This window comes from Anabrus simplex, chromosome 1 (assembly GCF_040414725.1).
Source record: "Anabrus simplex isolate iqAnaSimp1 chromosome 1, ASM4041472v1, whole genome shotgun sequence".
Lineage (NCBI taxonomy): Eukaryota > Metazoa > Arthropoda > Insecta > Orthoptera > Tettigoniidae > Anabrus > Anabrus simplex.
Window position 1 is genome coordinate 523,731,966 of NC_090265.1, and position 22,135 is coordinate 523,754,100.

At 39.6% G+C, this 22,135-nt stretch overlaps 1 protein-coding gene across 3 annotated transcripts in view; it reads left to right on the plus strand.

Moving 5' to 3' along the window:
• nuf (rab11 family-interacting protein nuf) overlaps nt 1-22,135 on the plus strand; it is a 415,530-nt gene that overhangs the window by 346,741 nt on the left and 46,654 nt on the right. For all 3 annotated transcript variants that reach the window (XM_067135454.2, XM_067135456.2, XM_067135455.2), the window contains exons 9-11: nt 7,729-7,869; nt 15,892-16,111; nt 21,849-21,987. In XM_067135454.2, coding sequence (XP_066991555.2) covers nt 7,729-7,869; nt 15,892-16,111; nt 21,849-21,987 — 500 coding nt within the window. The remainder of the gene's footprint in view (nt 1-7,728; nt 7,870-15,891; nt 16,112-21,848; nt 21,988-22,135) is intronic.

Below are 22,135 nucleotides of genomic sequence, written 5' to 3' on the forward strand. Positions count from 1 at the left end.
AAAACGAAAATGAAAACCTACAACCTGTTTTACAGTCATTGACCGGGTCAGGTATGTAATGAATGAATCATATATAGGCTATTAGTACGATGGGGGCCACCACTCCCAAAGTGATTTAGTAATGACTGATAGATGCTATGAAATGAGAATGGAGAGTGTTGCTGGAATGAAAGATGGCAGGGAAAACCGGAGTACCCGGAGAAAAACCTGTCCCAGCTCCACTTTGTCCAGCACAAATCTCACATGGAGTGACCGGGATTTGAACCACGGTATCCAGCGGTGAGAGGCCGACGCACTGCCGTCTGAGCCACGGAGGCTCTTTAATAATTATTATTATTAACTATTAATTTAATATATTTATAATTTATATTGGTATCGATGCACTCAGAAACGGCACAGAGCTGACCATACTGGCAACCAGGCTCGCGTGTTTGCCACAGTCGAGAGGCTAACTTAACAGTAATCATAATGCAGTCTTCAATGGTGATCATTAGGAGCATGTATTGTACTTCCTGTGGCTTTCTTGCTGTTAAAGGGAGATTTAGTTCTGATGGAGGACGAATGCAGCTGTATTATTGAGGACTCTTACTGCATAGATAGAAATAATAGACAATGGGAGACCCACTCCTAGTATATCAGTTAGAGAAAGAAGAAGCAAAATGTATCATTTTAATGATTCCTGGTACACAAATGATATGCAAGCATGCCGCGACTGAATTAAAGCTCCTCATGTTTGCCTTGGCAAAATGGCAAACGGAGCGCAGTCGGCATTTCTTCCCTATGGAAATCAACATCTTGATGCCCAGGCAGGCATCAGTTTTGCGAAATGAAACAGTCTCTCATAGTGCATTGACACTGCCAGTGGCTCCAAGTAGCCTACACAGTGGTCTCCGTGGTATGCACTAGCCATGCGTCTTGGTGGGTGTGCTATTTACCAACTGATGAGCCCAATTTAGCACTGGGGCAAAACACTAGCAACTGGGAATGAGTTGGCTGGAAAATTTATAATGTCCAATAACAGACCAACTACATTGGTATTATATCTTTATCATGCCACAGATGTGAAGCTTTCGTCACTTAAAGTAGTATTTATGCGAAAGAGAATTAGGTTCTATGGTTGTTATAATAAAGTATATGGTATTAAATAAACAATGTATATGCCATAATATTATGTAGTCATATTTGTTGATCTTTCATTTTAGATAGCGTTAGCCTGGCTTTCACGGCAAACATAGACCCAAGAAGAAACAATAAAACTTTTGTATCCACCTATTCAATACATTAAAAGCAATTATAAAATTAGGTTCTCATTCTTATTTTATTGCTTAAATATTAAAACATAGGACATGTTTCGTTCATATTTTGAACATCTTCGGCTATAAATATTCTAATACCAATATAAATGGTCCGTTATTGGACATTATAAATTTTCCAGCTAACTCATTCTTGGTTGCCAGCGTTTCGCCCTCGTGTGCTAGGGTGGGCTCATCAGTTGGTACCTAGCACACCTACCAATACGCTGGCTAGTGCATACCGTGGAGGCCACTGCGTAGGCTAACTGGAGCCACCGGCAGTGCCAATGCACTAAGAGACTTTGTCTCATCACTAAAAATTGATGCCTGCTTGGCCATCAGATGATATAGATGTTGATTCCCATAGGGAATCTGAAATATTTGTCCTGAATGAGTAAATTTATAATACCAATATAAATGGTCCGTTATTGGACATTATAAATTTTCCAGCTAACTCATTCTTGGTTGCCAGCGTTTCGCCCTCGTGTGCTAGGGTGGGCTCATCAGTTGGTACCTAGCACACCTACCAATACGCTGGCTAGTGCATACCGTGGAGGCCACTGCGTAGGCTAACTGGAGCCACCGGCAGTGCCAATGCACTAAGAGACTTTGTCTCATCACTAAAAATTGATGCCTGCTTGGCCATCAGATGATATAGATGTTGATTCCCATAGGGAATCTGAAATATTTGTCCTGAATGAGTAAATTTATAATACCAATATAAATGGTCCGTTATTGGACATTATAAATTTTCCAGCTAACTCATTCTTGGTTGCCAGCGTTTCGCCCTCGTGTGCTAGGGTGGGCTCATCAGTTGGTACCTAGCACACCTACCAATACGCTGGCTAGTGCATACCGTGGAGGCCACTGCGTAGGCTAACTGGAGCCACCGGCAGTGCCAATGCACTAAGAGACTTTGTCTCATCACTAAAAATTGATGCCTGCTTGGCCATCAGATGATATAGATGTTGATTCCCATAGGGAATCTGAAATATTTGTCCTGAATGAGTAAATTTATAATACCAATATAAATGGTCCGTTATTGGACATTATAAATTTTCCAGCTAACTCATTCTTGGTTGCCAGCGTTTCGCCCTCGTGTGCTAGGGTGGGCTCATCAGTTGGTACCTAGCACACCTACCAATACGCTGGCTAGTGCATACCGTGGAGGCCACTGCGTAGGCTAACTGGAGCCACCGGCAGTGCCAATGCACTAAGAGACTTTGTCTCATCACTAAAAATTGATGCCTGCTTGGCCATCAGATGATATAGATGTTGATTCCCATAGGGAATCTGAAATATTTGTCCTGAATGAGTAAATTTATAATACCAATATAAATGGTCCGTTATTGGACATTATAAATTTTCCAGCTAACTCATTCTTGGTTGCCAGCGTTTCGCCCTCGTGTGCTAGGGTGGGCTCATCAGTTGGTACCTAGCACACCTACCAATACGCTGGCTAGTGCATACCGTGGAGGCCACTGCGTAGGCTAACTGGAGCCACCGGCAGTGCCAATGCACTAAGAGACTTTGTCTCATCACTAAAAATTGATGCCTGCTTGGCCATCAGATGATATAGATGTTGATTCCCATAGGGAATCTGAAATATTTGTCCTGAATGAGTAAATTTATAATACCAATATAAATGGTCCGTTATTGGACATTATAAATTTTCCAGCTAACTCATTCTTGGTTGCCAGCGTTTCGCCCTCGTGTGCTAGGGTGGGCTCATCAGTTGGTACCTAGCACACCTACCAATACGCTGGCTAGTGCATACCGTGGAGGCCACTGCGTAGGCTAACTGGAGCCACCGGCAGTGCCAATGCACTAAGAGACTTTGTCTCATCACTAAAAATTGATGCCTGCTTGGCCATCAGATGATATAGATGTTGATTCCCATAGGGAATCTGAAATATAACTACATAAGGAACTTGGCCAAGCTTAATGGGTTCAAGGTTGAAATGATTAACCAGTTAATCAGTAAAGTTAAATACAAACTATCCACGAATCTCATTCCGGATAAACCTAAAAAAACTAGTTTCGCTACGTTTACATACAATAACCCAGCCATCCACCAGATCGCCAACACACTGAAGAAATACGACACTAATATTGCTTTCAGAACAGTCAATACAAATCAAAGTATATTTTTCAATCATAATAAAGTCAATTATAAAAACAGCCGTTTTTCGAGATCTGGTATTTACAGACTCACTTGTGCTCAGTGTGGATTTAGTTATGTTGGACAGACTGGGCGCAGCTTTCATACGAGATATATGGAGCATTATAATGCCTTAAAGCACAACAAATATTCAGCGATGAGCTCACACATGAGTGAAACAGGACATCAGTTCACATCAATTGATAAAGATCTCACTATTCTAAAATGCATAGGCAAAGGAAAACTTATGAATGAATTAGAAAATCTTTACATCTTTTTAGACCAAGCCTATAACAAAGACCATAATCTTAACGACATCACGGAAACAAAAAATCCTTTATATGAGCTAACTCCAAAGTTATTAGGCATGGTGAATTCAAAACATAATACAATCCCGCCAACTTTTAGAACTTCTTGTTCTAAAGCTTCCACCACCTCGTCAAATGATAGGCCCGCCCATCTTGCTCCTAACAGCCCGCCAATAACAACACATGCGCGCAAGGATCCACCCACCAGTACCCCCCCTCCATGCCCTTCACTGCCTCAGCCACACCGTTATAATACTAGAAGTCGAAAACCCAGTCAAGCTAGCGTTGCTGCAACAACCTGACGTACTTAATACGCTCCGTACGAGTAAGTACCGCATTAGCCATCTTTGACGTACGGGAAGTCCCTTGTACAGTACGGTATTATTAACATACTTTCTTCTACATTTTGTTTCAGAAAATCCTGAACTTTTCTTCCAACACATGTTTCAACGGAATTATATATCAACTTGACTATCTTTTAGATCCATTCGACTACCATATTTCCGAACTCCGCTAGCTTTGACATACGTTTTATCACAAGCATCGCCTCTACAGAAGTTCCATTTTCTTCTTGACTTCCAGATATCCCAATCATTACATTTTAAACTTGTTTATTACATTCACACTTCCGTTTTAAATAACTGAATGTGATTTTACCACCTTGGATTCAACTTGGGAATTGAAGAAACATCCCCCTTTGATGATTGTTTTTATACTCAAGGCTTTCACAGTCTTAATGATATTATAAAAATATGGATCCATTTTAGTTTTAGACTTTCAAAATCTCATGTTTAATCACGTTTTAATCTTCAAACTGTTAATTTCACTCTCTTTTAACATACTTTGGTGCATTATCGTTGTTTTAGATGTTACCGTATTGTATAATGTTTTACGAAACCATTTTTCAACATTTTAACCTATAATTTATAAGTATATGTATTATTATTATTTTTTAAGATTGATATAGGCTGATGATGCCCCTAAGGAGGGTGAAACATGTACCTTGGACTTTTATGTATTATGTATAAAAAACATTTGACCATATGAAATAGTGGATCATATTGTATTGTATTGAACAGGTGGACTTATAATATTGTAATAATACTTGAGACATACGTCAACTTCAATACGGAACCAAAATGAGAATAGTCACTTGTAACTGTTAGACTTAATTTCAACTTTTGGTGGAGACTAAATTCAGGCACACCTGCTGTGGAGGGTGCGACCATGGGACAAGCACTGGCCTGAACGCTGGCGGTAGGACTGGGTTTTTCTCAAGGACAGGTGCAGTGAGTCTTCAGTCATTGTAGTATTGCTTGGGTGCAGATGTTATAGTTTTCATAACCTCTGTGAGTATGGCGAGTAAATGGAAGAAAATGACTGTTTCTATGGAACACAAATTGAGTGCATTAAAGAGACTGGACAAAGGGAAATTCTTCAAAATGTGGCTTCAGATTATGGTGTTGTACGTGTTACAGTGGGAGACTGGAAAAAACAGAGGGAAGAAATTGAAAAGTTGTGCTCTACCAGAGCAGAGAAAAACAATGAAAAATGTCAGTACGAAAAAGAAAGTGAAGCACTATTTCTTTGGTATCTCAACACCGGGAAAAGGGCCTGCCAATATCTGGCACCATTCTGCAGGAAAAGGCTGTGTATTTCCAGAAGTAGTTTAATGAAGAGGACCCTAATTTTCCTGCCAGTGCTGGGTGGCGTGATCGGTGGCAAAAACGGTACGGTATTAGGTAGCTTAATATCTGTGGAGAAAAGTTTCTTTTCGTAAGACATCTGGAATGTTTTCATTTAATACTGCATGTACTGTACAATTGAATTGGTAATTCAGTAAGTAGAGCACCGTAAAACATGTCTTCATTTTAGCCTTCCTGTTTGTTTCAGTTCGTTTTCAAAGTTATTCTGTATTATCGATGATCCGACGTACTCCAGGTCCCGTTTACGTCGGATAATCGAGACTCTACTGTGTATCCTTCACGTATTCTCCTAAGAAACCTACATAATTATATTTGCTGTTTACTACCAAGTGGAGTGGCCACGCTTTAACATGCTACGGCTATGGAGCCAAGCTCTGCATTCAGGAGATGAGTTGGTTTGAACCCCACCATTGGCTCTCCTTTGAATGGATTTTTGTGGTTTCCCATTTTCACTTTCAGGCAAATGCTGGAGCAGTTCCCATTCATAAACCACAGCCGATTCCTCCCACCTCCTTACCCAATTTCATTCACCATCACTCATTCGTCTTCATCAGCTCCTCAACTGAGGTTGGTGTCAGGGAGGGCATCTGGTTGTAAAAACATGCCATATAATTTCATCTCGCCTCATCCCGACTCTGCATCGGCGAAGTGCAGTTAAGGGGTAGATAGACTGTTTATTTACCCCTACTGAATTCTGTCTTACAGCTGCTGTAGCTATCAGCTACAGCTGTCAGCTATGCTTATGTAGAGACCAAAGTAGGGTTCCTTTTTCTGAAGGGGGAAAGAAAAGAATGATATGTACTGAGAAATGTATCCTTTAGGGCACAACCTTTATGAGGAGACAAGACTACACAGTGATAGCACAAGGCAACAATGCAGCAAGGATGTTGAAACAAAATGAGGCTTTTAAAAAGGAACACACACAGAGAAGAAGCATGCTCTCTACAAGAAGGGCTTACCAAATGACAAGGGGATGAAAAATCATTTTGTTTTCTCTACACTGTACCTATTATCTTATGACGAAAGACTCCATTGATTTAGTGCACAATATTCCAGTACTGTAAAAAAAAAAAAAAAAAAAAAAACACAACACATACTAATGCAAGAGTGGAGGAAAAGCTACCCAGATACCGTTTGTGTTTAATGATAGAAATGAGATGTGATACTCGCCACATTCTTGTCGCATTTCATTAATAGGGTGCATACTATATTTATGATTGAATAGGTGTGAAAGCAACCACAATTTTGTACTCATGCTATCTTCTGTCACTGTCAAACAATACTTTTAAAAATTAAAAATTTATTTACATTGGAAGTGAACAATAGAACACTACAGTGACCTAAGAGATTGAATGTGGGGAAAGATCTCATTTGGCTCTGGTGTATCGAATCCCCCACCAGAGCAGAGTCTCGCTCTTGCTTTGTCTTCAGTATGTTCCTACATCATTGTCACTTGGCTGCTTTATAGCATTATCTCCCCACTATTTTCATACCAGTAGACAATCCTATGTGTATTCTATGGGAGGACTTCAAAGTGGGACAATGACCTAGTTATTTGGCCTCTTGAAAATAATGACCACTGCCATAATCTGACTCCAAGCTGGCATTTGATTCCAGGCCAAAGCAAATTTTTACAGCCTTGCCAAGTGTGTGTTGTCCCAAAGAATCCCTAATTTCATTTCAGGAATACATAGGAATTATACCCTATTTACTTCCAAGGATCCTTTCTCAACCCTATACCATGCAAGTAGTTCCAAAGAGTATCAGACATGTTACAAGTACAATTACATCACAACCCATGAGTCTAATATTCATGTTAATCTTAATCTCTGATATAAATTGCCTCTATTACATTTATTACATAAATTTGCATCCTAGTTCATGACACATCTGTTGATAGCTCAAGTACAATTTTGGGATGGCACTAAAGTTACTGAAAGGCTTTTTGTAGGAGATTGATTGATTATTCTTGTTTCTTATTGATATTTGCAACATTGACTTAATGCTTGGCAATGTTTTGAAAAATGTATATCCAAAAATAGAAATTTTCTGCTTAATGGATCTGTTAAGAGTTGAAGGGGGAAGTCAAATGATAAGGAGTTCAACAACGAGATAGAGTTTGGGGCAGTTTACTGAAGCTGAGAATAATATTTCTGAATCCTACTTGCTGACTTGGACATTTTGCCATATCTAAGAATAGTCTACTGTAGATCCAGTGCCAAGGAAGTGACCTAGCAGTGTGTGATGTTCTGTTGTTGTAGGGTGCATATGCTTGAAGAACAGCTGCGAGAGTCAGAACTCCGCGCTGAAGAGAGACTGCAGGAGGAGCAGAGAAGGCATCGGGAGCTCATGGTGCGTGTTGACCGTGAGAAACAGCTTCAGAACGAGAACTGTACTATCAGGTAATTTCAATTTCTATGGGTTGAGATAATTCATAATATGAAGTGGAACCCATTACTGATATGAATTATTAACTGCTTATTCTACCACCTGAAAAATACATTCTTTGAAACAATAAGGAATTTTAGTTTTCTGTGCCACAAATTATAAAATCAACTACAGAAGATATCTGGACAGTTTGATTTTTTTTTTTTTTTTTTACCATCTTGATGGTAGTTGCTTGTCAGGTAAGATGAACCACCTATTTGAAGTAAAAGTGCTTTCCTTTATTTGTTGTGAGGACAATCATGTTTTGGATTTTTCTTTGACTGATTAGACTGTGGATGGAACCAAAGAGTCAGAATTACAAAAGAACACAAAATTGAGGAATATTTGTTTGAAAATTATTTATTTGAATAATGGAAACTTTCTTCATTCATTACAGTGCACTACATATCTGAAACACAGTATCATTAGCAATTTTCTCTGCTTTAAATTGTCATAAACTGAAAATAAGACTTACTAGATGGCTTACAAATTACTAAAATAACCCCCTGTGGTTGGGGGATGCAGATGAAGAATACACCCACGGTATTCCCTGCCTGTGTAAGAGGCAACTAAAAGGGGCTCTAGGGGCTCTCAATTGGGAGCATGGGTTGGTGACCACGGGGCTTTTGGCTGAGTCCTGGCATTGCTTCCCCTTACTTGTGCCAGGCTCCTCACTTTCATCTGTCCTGTCCGATCTCCCTTGGTCAGCTCTTGTTGTTTTCTGACTCAGATGGTATTACAGCATTCGAGGCCTTAGGGAGTCTTTCATTTTCACACCCTTCGTGGCCCTCGTCTTTGTCTGGTATTTCATTTTTCGAAGTGTTGGATCCCTTCTTTTTTCTTTCCTCTTTCTCTCTCTCTACCCACTGTGGGTGGGGGATGCAGACTAAGAATACACCCACGGTATCCCTTGCCTGTCGTAGGAGGTGACTAAAGGGGCAACCAGGGGATGATGAAATTAGAATAATGAGAATACTTGTGATTAGTAGCATTACATGCTCAACACCATGGGTGGACGTTACTTCCGTCTAGTACCACCTTGCGAGGGAAAACCTGGGTCTACATTATATAGGAGCAGTACCATTATGCGAGAAACACCATGGGTCTATGTTGGCTGTGATTAGTGCCACTAAGTGAATAAAACCATGGGTCTACATTGCCTGAGAGGAGTAGTACCATTATGTGACGAACACCATGGTTTTGTGTTGCCTGTGGGCATTGCCATAATGTGTGTTACACTGTGGGTCCACATTGCCTACGATTAGTAGCACTGTGTGAGCAATACCATAAATATACAAGGCCTGTGATTAGTTCCACTAAGTGAGGAACACCACAGTTCTACGTTGGTCGTGTGTGGTGCCATTGTGTATGACATACCATGGGACTACATTACCTGTGATTATTACCACCATGCGAGAAACACCATCAGTCTACGTTACCTGTGATTAGTACCGTTATGAGGGGGCCGGTGACCTGAATTTTGGATTACTTTAGATAATGAGTATCATCTCAGTGATGAAGACATTGTGAATTGGATCCAATGAATGTTTTGTTTCACGATCAGTTTTTTATCATCATTTGGTTTAGGTTCTAGTCAGTGGCTTCATTTTGAAGTTTTAATTTTAGTTTTGTTCACTTTGTACCATTAGGGGCTGATGACCTAGATGTTAGGCCCTTTTCATCAAGCATCATCATCATCATCATCATCATCAAACTGCTAAAATTGTAAACTAACCGGATTGGCCAGACTAGATTCGAGTAGATTGATGAGGACAGCCAAACATCATACAGACTTTGCTGTGATTGTAGCCAACCTCTAATAATGGAGAAGAAGAATAAGAACAACATTGCTGACAAATGATTTGTTCAAAATTAGAATAAGTGAAGAAATTTTGCACTCTTATTGAAGTGACTACTGACTTTGCATGGAAACAGGACTTCATTGTATTGATAGAATTTTTGAACTCTAAAAGTGACAATTCTGGAATCTTTAGAAATTTAATTTTCATATTTATACTTCCTACAATAATAGGCTGCCTAAATCTGACAAAGTATACTGTAAACTTAAGTATTGAATGTATGTTTAAACATGAAGAGTTTTCTGGAGTTAATCCTTCTTGTATGCAGTACAATAGAGGTGATTTCTAACAATTTGGGCAGAGCCTTTAATGGCCAAGATGGCTGAATCACAGTATATATTCTTGGGAATGTCCACACTTTTGAAAGAAACTAAGAATTTTGATATGGTTTCTCTTGCTCTTGCTTTGATGAAAAGTCCTACAATCCTTATACAGGACTGCATGATTCTTTGAAGTAGATGATAGTTGGTTCATAGATGGCTCGCTTCTGTGCATCTACCTCTGCTAGCTGACTGGAGTTGATCTCGCATCTAATGGTGGGGTCCAAAATATATGCAAAGTCCTTTTCTCGGTCAGTTGCGGTCATGTCTATTCTCCAATTCCTTCCGCCGTCAGCAACACATGCTACCTCTTTACGCACCTCATAACCTTTCTGGGAGAATGCTAGAGATGGGTAAAAGTACAGAGGTGTGCAAATTATTATGGTAAGGACAAGAAAATATTTTATTTCAGTTTTTAAGTGACATAAAAGTTACAAAGTGAATCACAATTTCACTTCAATACTTGGCATGCATGCCTTTGACCTTTATGAGTGTTTTCACTCTATCTGGCATGCTTTCTATCAATGTATTGCACTGTTCTTTGATAGTTTCATCTTGATGCCATATTTTTGTGAGTGTCTAGACCAAATGTGCTTTAGTGGTAATGGTTTCCTTTTTAATCTTCCTTTTTACTGTAGCCCACAGATTTTCCAATGGTTCATGTCAGGACTGTTGGCAGGCCAGCCAAGCATTTTAACACCATTTTCCTGTAGAAAGGATATCACTTTCTTTGCCTTATGGCATGGTGCACCGTCTTGCATGAAAATGCACTCATTTGAGCCATACCAGTCCTTCATTTGAGGTAGTAGTCTTTGATCCAAGACTTTTAGATACTGTTCATGCCTCATTGTGCCCTCCACAATGTACAACCTTCCAGTTCCATACCAAGAAAATACACTCCACACCATTACGGATGTTGGGTGTTTCACCGTTTGTTGGACACACTCCTGGTGGAATTCTTCGTTTTTCCTCCTGCGGAAATACTGGGCGGATTCTTCAGCGACACAGAAGGCAGATTCATCACTGAAGCAAAAATGAAGTATTTAGGCTATACATTTACACATTACTATGTGGTAATAAATTATGTGTTGGAAATGTTAATCTGGATAACTTTTTCCACTTCATTGTAAAAAGGTGGCACTACCGCACTGCAATGTTTGAAAACCCTACAATTACAGAAATTGCTCAAGAATTGTATAAAATAATATTCCTGCCTTTTTCCAGTCTTCAACACTCTAATCTTTTAAGGAATTTGCCCACTGAAGTCTCTTAGCTGCTATTGTTGGGGTGATCTTGGCTTTTCTTCTTGGTCTCCTTACCTTTAAACCTGAAGGGCAAAGTTGTCTTCTGACTGTTGAAGGAGATATCTGTACCCCAGACTCTTCCATCTTCACAGACAGATCCCTGGTAGTTGCTTTCTGGTTAGATATTGCAAGGTTCTTGAGTTTCCTTTTGGATTTTGGTGTTAGTTTTGGCTTTCTGCCACATTTCCCAACACGACTTTGCTGGTATACACAACCACCGTCATCACTTTTCTTGATATTACTCACGGCCTGTTGAGAAATACAGAGTCTTTCAGCTATCTGCTGCTGTGTATAACACCCCTCTTGCAGTAAGGTCCTTGCAATACCTATTTTTCTTGGTGAGAGGTCCTTCTTACGCCCCATAACCTAAAAATTTAGTACACTTCAAAGAATCCAAGTTCAAAATAAAATTGCTGCAAAAGAAATACCATAAACTAGAACAAAACAGTCTAACATAACCAAATAACATCATATTATGCATACCACAACTCAAACTCAACAATAAAAGATCAGATACCTTCATAAACTTTATGTAAGCAACACACTGTAATATGGAAGCTCAACAGATGAACGTCAATAATTCCAGTTCAAGTCAGTGTTGGCACCATTTGCACCCAATATTGTTACAAAAAGTAATACATATGCTGGATAGTATCCCTGCATACATATTATGTGTCATGACTAATGTGTCAACCAAGAAATTGTGCTTAAGAGTTACTAGTGAGAAGAAACAGTAGACCAAAGTCTTTTACCATAATAATTTCACCAGAAGGACTAGTGTCAGAACTGCTCAGTCCCTGAAATGAACAGTTCTTTGGGAGCAGTTCTTTTAGTTCCTAATCTTCTCCCTCAGTAACTTCGCTCCACCGCCGTCTCGATCCTCCTATAAAAATTAACGATCATGATCATGATTGTTTTAAAGGGCATAGCAATTAGGTTACTGAGAATATAATTATTAATGTTTGGCCATCAGTCACAAAATATGATCATGAACCATGGTTTAATTTCACTTGCAAGTGGGGGTTTTCAAAAGAATTTGGAAGGAATCAGGCATGGCTTTTGAAGAAAGTATTGTTCTAGCATGTTCCTTGAGAGAAAATCGAAAACTATGAAAAACCTTTAGAGAACAGCCGATGGAGAGATTCAAACCCACAGCGCCTCCCGAGTCCGGGTTACAAGCTAGCAGTGCTTACCGTCATGCTTCACTGGACGGTGATAAACCATGAGTTTGGTGATTCCACATTATTAATATTTTTTTTATGAAACTTGGGCTATAATTTCAAACCCTCTAAATATCGCATTACATGCATTTGAATTAGATCTGTTTTAGGTTTGAGTACTTTACATCACGAATACAAATATGTAAAAAATTGTGTCGATTCTTACATAAATTTAGGCCAAGTTGTATGGTTTCCCTACTAGTATTTCGCATTGCAATCAATCTACACAAATAAATTTACATGTCACTAGAAAGCTTCCTCAGCGCACTCCTGTAGAAAAGTCTCAGGCCAACCTTCTGGTTAGTCTTACTCCAGCTCCTACTCCTAGTCCCATCACGTCCCGCTCAAATCGCATACAAGCCACTCATTGGTCGCTTGGGACTAAAAGAACTACAGCTCCGTAGCTAGTCTCCCGACACAAAAATGTAAAAGATTATGTCGACACTTACATAAATATACGCCAAGTTTTATGGTTTCGCAACTGGTTATCGCATAATACAATCAATCTACACAAGTAAATTTACATTTCATTAGAAAGTGATCTCCGTGCACTCCTGTAGAAGAGTCCCAGGCCAAACTTCTGGTTAGTCTTGCTCCTACTCCTAGTCCCATCACGTCCCACTCAAATCGCATACAAGCCTCGTATTGGTCTGTTGGGACTAAAAGAACTACAGCTACATAGCTAGTCTCCTGACACGATATTTAGGGCCTGCATAAAAGTACGCCAAGTTTTATGGTTTCGCAACTGGCATCACAAATACAATCAATCAACATAAGTAAACTTACCGGTACCTTTCATTGATCACTGGCCAACCTTCTGTTCTGATCAGTCTTACTCCTACTCTTAGTTCCACCATGTCCCGCTCATATCGCATGCAAGTGTCTCATTGGTTGGTTGGGACTTAAAGAACTACAACTCCGTAGCTAGTCCTTCCTTGAAGAGTTACTCACCCCGAAGAGCAGTTCTTTAGGAGCAATTCAGTCAGGAACGACACACATCTAGAGAATGCTACTGCAATTCTAGATCTTATTCTGTTGTACCTAACATTCCTAAGCAAGGCCCCCATCCCCGTGGACATCAACCAAGAGCATGAGCTAAGGTTTTAGGCTCACTGCAGTGTCTGCAGTGGACTCCATCCCGGCCACATCCAGGGAGGGCCCATACAGGAGCCACGTTGTATTGCATTTTCAGTACATCTTTCCATTCTGATCCAGAGAGTCAATTTAGGGTGTCAATTCATTGGTTAGCTGGTATGTATTCCTTATAGAGGATGGTTCCTTTGCAGTGAGTTCTTAATGCACACTATTTCCTAAACTCTTTTTTTTCCTTAGCATTTCTCTTAACTTCTTTGTGCTAAGTTCTTTGAGTTGAGTGTTATCTGCATTTCTTAGATCAAATCTCCGAACACAGTTTTTTCTCTTCTACCAGATTGTGCAATGATGTTCTGTACTCATCACCAGCCTTCTCTAGTAAGTGACAGATATTAAGATGTTCAAGTGGTGCCTCCCATTCTGCCTTCCACAGCCCAAGCACCTTTCCCTTTCAGAGTATAGAGAGCTGTCTGATATGTCTACAGGAAATTTCTTTTATTGTGCTTCTCATAATCTTGTTGACATGAATTATAAGGAGGACTGTGGAATTTTAGTGGTATTAGCATTTTGCAGAAGGTATAAAAGAGTAGGCCATATGAACTGATTTACAACAAAGACATATCACTACGTTTTTTTTTTTAATTTCTAAACATCCTTTGATTGAAATACTTCAGATTTTTTTTTCAAATATCCAAATAAGTGTTGTGCAAGTTTTACTGATATTCCAGGAGGAATAGTCAATATTCAGAGATATGACAGCAATGATCATTTGAAGCAAAAACTTCATATTGACATATGCCCTATTCCAAATCATTTCTTGTGTGTGTGTGTGTCTCTCTCTCTCTCTCTCTCTCTCTCTCTCTCTCCTACCTCATTGCTGCTCGGGATGTCTACCTGCCATTAAACTAACCTGTTGAACACGCAGTTATCCATGGTGTGTGTGTGCTTGGGATACAGAGTGTATCAGAGAGAAGCATCGGTTAACTGTCTGTATACGCGCTTGCTAAAATGCCACACATCTACACTAATTTAGAATATGCAGATATGGTTTATGTTTATGGCTTCTGCAACGGTAGTGCTCCTGCTGCTGTTGAGGAATACCGTCAGCGCTTTCAGACACATCAGATTCCTGACTGTAGAGTGTTTACCAGAGTTTTCAGCACATTGCATGAAACAGATATTCTTCCAAGTTTCCATTTTCTTCTGAAGGTGTAGTTCAGCAACCTGTGCAGGAACAGCAACACATTGTTAAAATGGTGCAACGAAGTCCTACTACCAGCATACGGCGACTTTCTGCACGTATGATTGTCCCACAAACACGTGTATGGCGAACATTACATGCACAAAACTTGTACCCATTTCAAAACATCAAAGAGGTTGGGTGAGTAAGAAACATACGTGCACACCACTAGCCCAAAAACAAATGTACATGAAATGTATTTTATCTCGGAAACCATTCAGATTAGGGCATATGTCCATATGAAGTTTTTTTACTTCAAACGATTAAATAATAATGTTATTGGCTTTACGTCCCACTAACTACTTTTTGGTTTTCAGAGACTCCGAGGTGCCGGAATTTAGTCCTACAAGAGTTCTTTTACATGCCGGTAAATCTGTCGACATAAGGCTGACTTATTTGAGCCCTGTTCAAATACCACCGGACTGAGCCAGGATCGAACTTGCCCCGTTGGGGTCAGAAGGCCAGTGTCTCAACCGTCTGAGCCACTCAGCCCAGCTCAAATGATCGTTCCTGTCATATCCCTGAATATTGACCATTCCTCCTGTGACAAACTGTATACAGTATTTCATTATTTGGGACATTATGACCTTGAAAGGCAGAAGGCTGGATGTTTTGGCTATATTGTAGAAAACTGGCCATGTGCTCACAAAATACTAAACATATATGTCCACTTAAAATCTGACATCTGATCACCCCTGTTGTGAGCCTGCTTCTCCATTGAGAGCAATCAATTAAATGTAGGTGCAACCTTCACCTGATTTCTTTCTTAACTTCAGAAAAATATCCCTTGAATATCTTGAAAAACAGCAAAGGGAAAAATAAAAATCTTTGTACCTCAAAGAAAAGAGAAACTTCTGGAACAGGGGCTCATTTCTATGTAAATTCAGCTAGAAATTGAACTAGTGAAATATTTGAAAATTATATTTCACATCATTGAACTTCATTCTATCATTTTCTTCCAGGTTACAAACCTTGGAGCTGGAAGTTTCAAGTCTGCGAGATGAGGCAACACGCTTGCGAGCTCAAGTGGAACGTTTGCGGAGCGAGAAGCAAGGTGTTGAAGAGCAGCTGGGTGAAGCAGAGGCTACGTTGGCAACGTTGCGTGATGAGAACCAGGCTCTGCGAGAGTTGGAGAGGAGAAGCAAAGAAGAGCTTGCTCAAGAGAGGGGAGCTAGCGCACAGGTGAGCTCCAGATATCTATATATATTTGTATATCATGGTTTTGTACGATGAGGATTTCGGTACAACTAGGTAAAAAAGTACGCTTAAAAATGTAAAAATTATTATTCATTACATTTATGTAGAGATTTGACACACTAGCTGTTAAGATAAAATATTTATGCATCTATATATTTCAAACATTAGGCTGATTCTTGCGACTGAGAATTTGAGAGAACGGCTGAACCGGTTTGACATCGTAAAACATTCTAATGAAAGCTCTTGGCCTGTAGATTTGCAGAGTGTCTTTAAAAGCATAACAATTTCTAAATTATTAAAGAAAAATGTAGCATTCCGATTGGTTAAAGTGCTTGCCAATACTTAAGGCCACCTGAAATGTGAGAGCGCTGAGCAGGTGGCACAATAGGGGAGGTGGAAGTGGATAGGCACGCATGCGCAGTCCAAAGTCTTCCTGGTCAGCTGTACTTCGTGGACTGTAAGAGCTGCTGAGAAATCGGAACGTTCCCCAATGGCTCCTAAACAGAACCAGATTAGGGCTTAATTCTAAGAAGTATGTACAAAAATTGTTTAGATTTGGAAATAATAATTGGAGATAAAGCTGGACAGAGAGCTCTAATCCCTCAAATTGACTTGACAACGTCCGATAAAGCACTTCCACTTCCATTTTCTTTCAAGTGGGATCAATTTCCTATTCGCTTGGCATTTTGTATCACAATCAATAAACCTCAAGGGATGTGAAGGTCTCTATTTACCTCGGTCAGTTTTAGCCATGGCCAGTTAGATGTTGCAGGGTCAAGACAGCAATATTAAGTTGCAATAGTGCCAAAAGGTAATTTTACGAAGGTCGATTAAATGTAAACGGGAATTTTGTTCCTGAACATCAACAGTTGGTAGGACTGGCCCCGTGCTTCTGCTATGCTTAGTCAGAATCATTAGGAGTGGGGAGAGCATGCTGTTAGATAATTCCCGCCATTTTCCAGTAACGCTCACGATGTCGAAGCAACAGGTGCACCTCTCCACTGCGCAACGCATAATTATAAAATTTCTTTTTCGTGAAGGAGTTACAGCGGCGGAAATTTGCCATAGATTAACTGCACAGTTCAGTAATCAAACATTGTCAAGGATGGGTGTGTTTGCCTGGCATGAAAAGTTCAAGGAAGGAGGAGAACGTGTGGAAAATGAGCAACACAGTTGCCATCCTCGGACCAGCAATACAGACAAAAACATTTGTGGGGTTAAAGACATTGACGATCGACAGGCGACAGTATCAGAAATTGCAGAACAAGTCAGAATCAGTTATGGGAGCTGTCAATCAATCATCACAAACGACCTACAGTTGCAGATGAGTCCCTTGCCTTTTGACCGAAAATCTGAAGTTGAGACTTTTGGAGGTCTGTCAGAGGCTTACAGCAAGGTTTGCAGAAGAAGGTGATGAATTTTTGAGTCGGATCGTCACCTGCGACGAAACATGGGTCCACCACTACACTCCCAAATCCAAGCAAGCCAGTAAGGAGTAGCGCAGGAAAGGGGAGGCAGCACCAGTGAAAGCCAAGACTAGACTGTCAGCTGGCAGGGTTCTTGCAACAGTTTTTTTCGATCGGCGAGGCATTTTGCTAGTTGATTTTTTGCACGAGCGATGCACAATCAATGCTGCTTACTACTGCGAGCTGTTGAACAAGGCGAGGGTTGCATATCATCGCAAAAGACGAGACCAACTGATTCGACAGGTCATCCTCCACCACGACAATGCGCTACCCCATATTCTGCTCTGTATCCAAGCTACAGGAAATACACTGGACTACACTTGATCATCCTCCTTACAGCCCAGACTTATCGCCCTGCTATTTCCATTTGTTCAGACCGCTTGAAGAAGCTCTAGCTGGGCAATGATTTGAAGATGACGAGAGTGTGGAAGACTTCGTGCGCAACTGGCTGGTGATATGACCCTGTTCTTTTCACGATGAGGGCATCAAAAAGCTACCCATATGCTGGGACAAATGCATATAAATTGTAATTGCCTTGTGTTTTTCAATAAATGAATTTAAATAAAAAATAAAATCCCGTTTATGTTTGATCCCCCCTCATATTTTACAAGGAATGCACCAAGCAAGTGGCTGTGGGGTTTGGGTCACATAGTTATCAGCTTGCATTCGGGAGATAGTGGATTTGAACCCCACTGCCGGCAGCCCTGAAGATGGTTTTCCGTGTTTTCTCATTTTCGCACCAGGCAAATGCTGAGTCTGTACCTTAAGGCCACGGTCACTTCCTACTCCCTTCTAGTCATTTCCTATCCCTTGTTGTCGTAAGACCTACCTGTGCTGGTGTGATGTAAAGAAAATTGAATGTCTTATACAAGGAAGTCTTTTCATAAATATTTACCCCAATAAGTCATTTCTTGATGGGTTTCAGCTAGTTACAGTTTAACTTATTAGACTCATGTTCCCAACCACCAGAATGCAATAAATTTAAATTCAGAAATTGTAAAAATGAGATATCCTAGAAGTGTACGTGAGAGAATACTGTAATGACAAGTTATATGCAGCTAATAAGGTTGTAACCAGATTCTAGCGTTTGAGATCCTGCCTCTAAAGGAGAGGCCTTAGGTTCGATTCCCAACCAGGTCAGAAATTTTTACCTGGATCAGAGGACTGGTTTTAGGTTCTTTCAGTATACAGTATAACAATGGAGTTATCTGATTGTGAGATTGCGACTCAAGTCTGGAAAGTCAAGAATAATGGCCGAGAGAATTTGTTGCACTGACCATGCATCACCTTGTAATCTGCAGGATTTTGGGCTCAGCAGTTTTTGCTTGATAGGGCAAGGACCCTTGGGGCTATAGTTCCATGGGGTTTTATATGATAAAGTGTACAACTAGTAAGGTTTTATTCTTTTTGCTTAAATGTACATACAAATATGTGTTATGTTACATAGAACTTGCACCTGTAGTGCATGGCCTGAAACAAAGATAAAGTGCCGGAACACCAGAGCGATACAGTGGGGGGTGGGCCAATTTTAGTTAATATTAACTATTTAGCACCAGATAGAGCAGATATCCACTTATCAGATTGGCTGCAATTTGATTTATCCTTTACCCATATTTCAACAAAATGGATCAGTATCTTGGGTGTCCTGAAAGGTGCAGTAGGTTACTAACTTCTGCAGTGTCCTGTGGTGCTAAGGAAAGGAAATGCAGAGTTGGGAAGAGAAAGTACCATTAATTGCTCTTAGACATTTACTGCTAGATAAGGAAATGTTTCAAAATACACTGCCTATGATTTGAACCTATTGTAGATTATTTTACTGTACAATTTTAAAAACATTTTATGGTAACACAATGGGCTAGAAGTTATTCAACTACGGTCAAAATGTATCTTAACCCAAGCTAAAACCTGGAACACCCCAAAATGCATGTATATCTGTACTTAGTACGATGTGAAAGTAAAACTTACCTATGTTTTTCAGGTTAAATTGATTCTTCTCTCTTTATGGGAGGAGAATTTTCAGTTAGGTTGTCATGGAATGATTGTTTTTCCATCAGATGATATGAAAGATTCTTACAAATATGGATGCATAACAAAAATTTTGATTCACCAAAACACTTGTATATGGCAATGTCACAACTGGAGAAAATAGCTTGTATGTTTCTTAAAATATATCTTTGTTTTCCTTAACTTTTAGTAAATTTTTCAGGGGGATGTTCCAATACTGGTCATTTCTGCAAAGAAACCAAAATTCTGTTTTCAGGTGATTTATCTTAAATTTGAATAGGTATATTGAAGGGCGAACAGTGCACTCAGAGGAAAAACTGAGGAATATAGAAGAAATTTTGATGGATCGAATGTTGATCATTGTCTTGAAATGTATTGCTAATTTGCATCAGAATCATATCAAGGATTTCAAAAGTTTATTGTTTATATCATGTGCAGCTTAACATATTTTTGTCCTGAGAGTTCGCTCCTTTGTATAGCTGCTTCAAACATTTGGGCAAACCCGTAATATGTTCTTTTCTGTTTAATCACTTGGACAGTGTCGTTTGCTTGTTTCTCACACACAAGAAAAAAACACATACAGTGATTTCTTTTGAACACTGTCAAATGAGACATGTCATTTGAAAGATCTCATTAAATGTAATACCCGGTAAGGCAAACTGTCTTTCACACTACTGAGGAACCCTTTGAAAGTCTAACTGCTGTATGATCAGATTCAAAATTGTTAGCTATTGCTTCAAACACAGTTTTCAAATAGTCCCATTTCCCTGCAACTACTTTCACCAATTATGAATTTGAGCTCCAACTTACTATCTATCTGTTGTGGTGGGTGTGCTCCTGCCAGCATTTGTACACAATCCATAATGTCTCTTAGCAGAATGATGAAAAAAAGATGGGATTGCACTAATATCAAGAAAAAATACAGTAGATTCAGATATGTTTCAATGAGTGTTGTAATAGTAGATTCAAGTTATGGGCCACGCAATGAATAAATATCGCATTATGTGCAGATTGTTTTACTTTTTCTTTTTAATCTGTTCAGTGCCCTGACATCACAGCTGCCCCATGGTAACACTGCTCTACAAGTTTTGTGTTATAGTCAAACGACTCTAACATAGTGTCCATCAAATTGAACAAAGGTTGCAACTCAAAATCAAAGAAATCCAAAAAATGTTCCACTAATTCATCATTTGTGTCTTTAAGTCTTACAGTTAGAGAGCACCAGGGTTTGTGCATGATACTGTTCATTTTAAGTTTAATAGTCATTAATGTAGTTAGAAATATGCTGAATTATTATTTTAGAATCTCTAGTCAAAACACTTTTGATTGTAGTATAATGGTTTCAGATGTCTAATGAACTTGCTGAAATTACAAGGAACAAAAGCTCTCTAAAATTTCCCCTGTTACATGATGAGCTTTCATCATGCCCGCAGAAAGAAAGTTCTTGTCTTGCCAAAAATAGCACTGCATTGATTGTAACACACAACACCAACCTGTTCAAACTGACATTGGGAAACCACGGAATACCATCTTCAGGGCTGCCAACAGTGGGGTTCGAATCCACTATCTCCCGGATGTAAGCTCACAGCTGTGTGCCCCTAACCACAGGACCAACTCGCCCGGTCGTACCAAGTGTAACAGCCTGCCTGAATATTGGTGGGAAGTAGCTTGGGAGTTAGATAACTTTTTTCTTTAGCATGCCATTCCTCTGGTTCATAAATTTTCTGATACTACTGGTATGTAACACACTGGTTCATCATAGCATTCGAGCTATTCAATCCCTACTCTGAGGCACTGATTGAAATGAGCAGTGTGCATGTTTAACGGAATAATGGGAGAGTAGTGTTCATGGCAGTTTGCAGTCTGGTCATTCCAGCTCTAGAACTTCGGACTGTTAGAATGGGATCGTAGTACTGTTCGTTAAAAGTGAGAAAGTGTGCGGTTTTTCATTTGATCGAGTATTTTAGATGATAACATTGCTTTTAATTGCTAGATTCCTACTGAAATGTTTGTAATGACCTATGTTGAATTCAGTTAGGACAACCACAAAGTCAGTCTTTTTGAGAATCCCGTAGCGAAGTACGGGTACATCAGCTAGTTTAATGTAAGTGTTCTTTATATGAAACAGTCCATTCTGTTCCAATTATGATCTCTAGCCTCCTCTCTGCCTCTAATTGTGTTTACAAATTGGAAAGTGATAGGCCTGTTAAAATGGTTGTCATCATTTGAAGTATGATGTGGTCTTGTTCAAGCTGGTGGAAGAGCTGAGCCGTGAGGTGGAGCGGTTACGGAAAGAGACAGTAACCAGCATTCCTGCACCAAGTCCTATAGAGAATCAACCTCTGTCGGAACTGCAGGAAGAACTAAATAGGTTGCGGCAGGAAAATAAAAGTAAGTTCATTCCCTGTAATCATTGGATTGTTAAAAGATTTTCAGAATTCCTGTTGTATTTATCATGAACTATTTCTTTGTATAGGAATATTGGACCAATGGTAAGTAGAATTCTTAAGAAATTTATTTTATTTCCTTTTCAATTTTG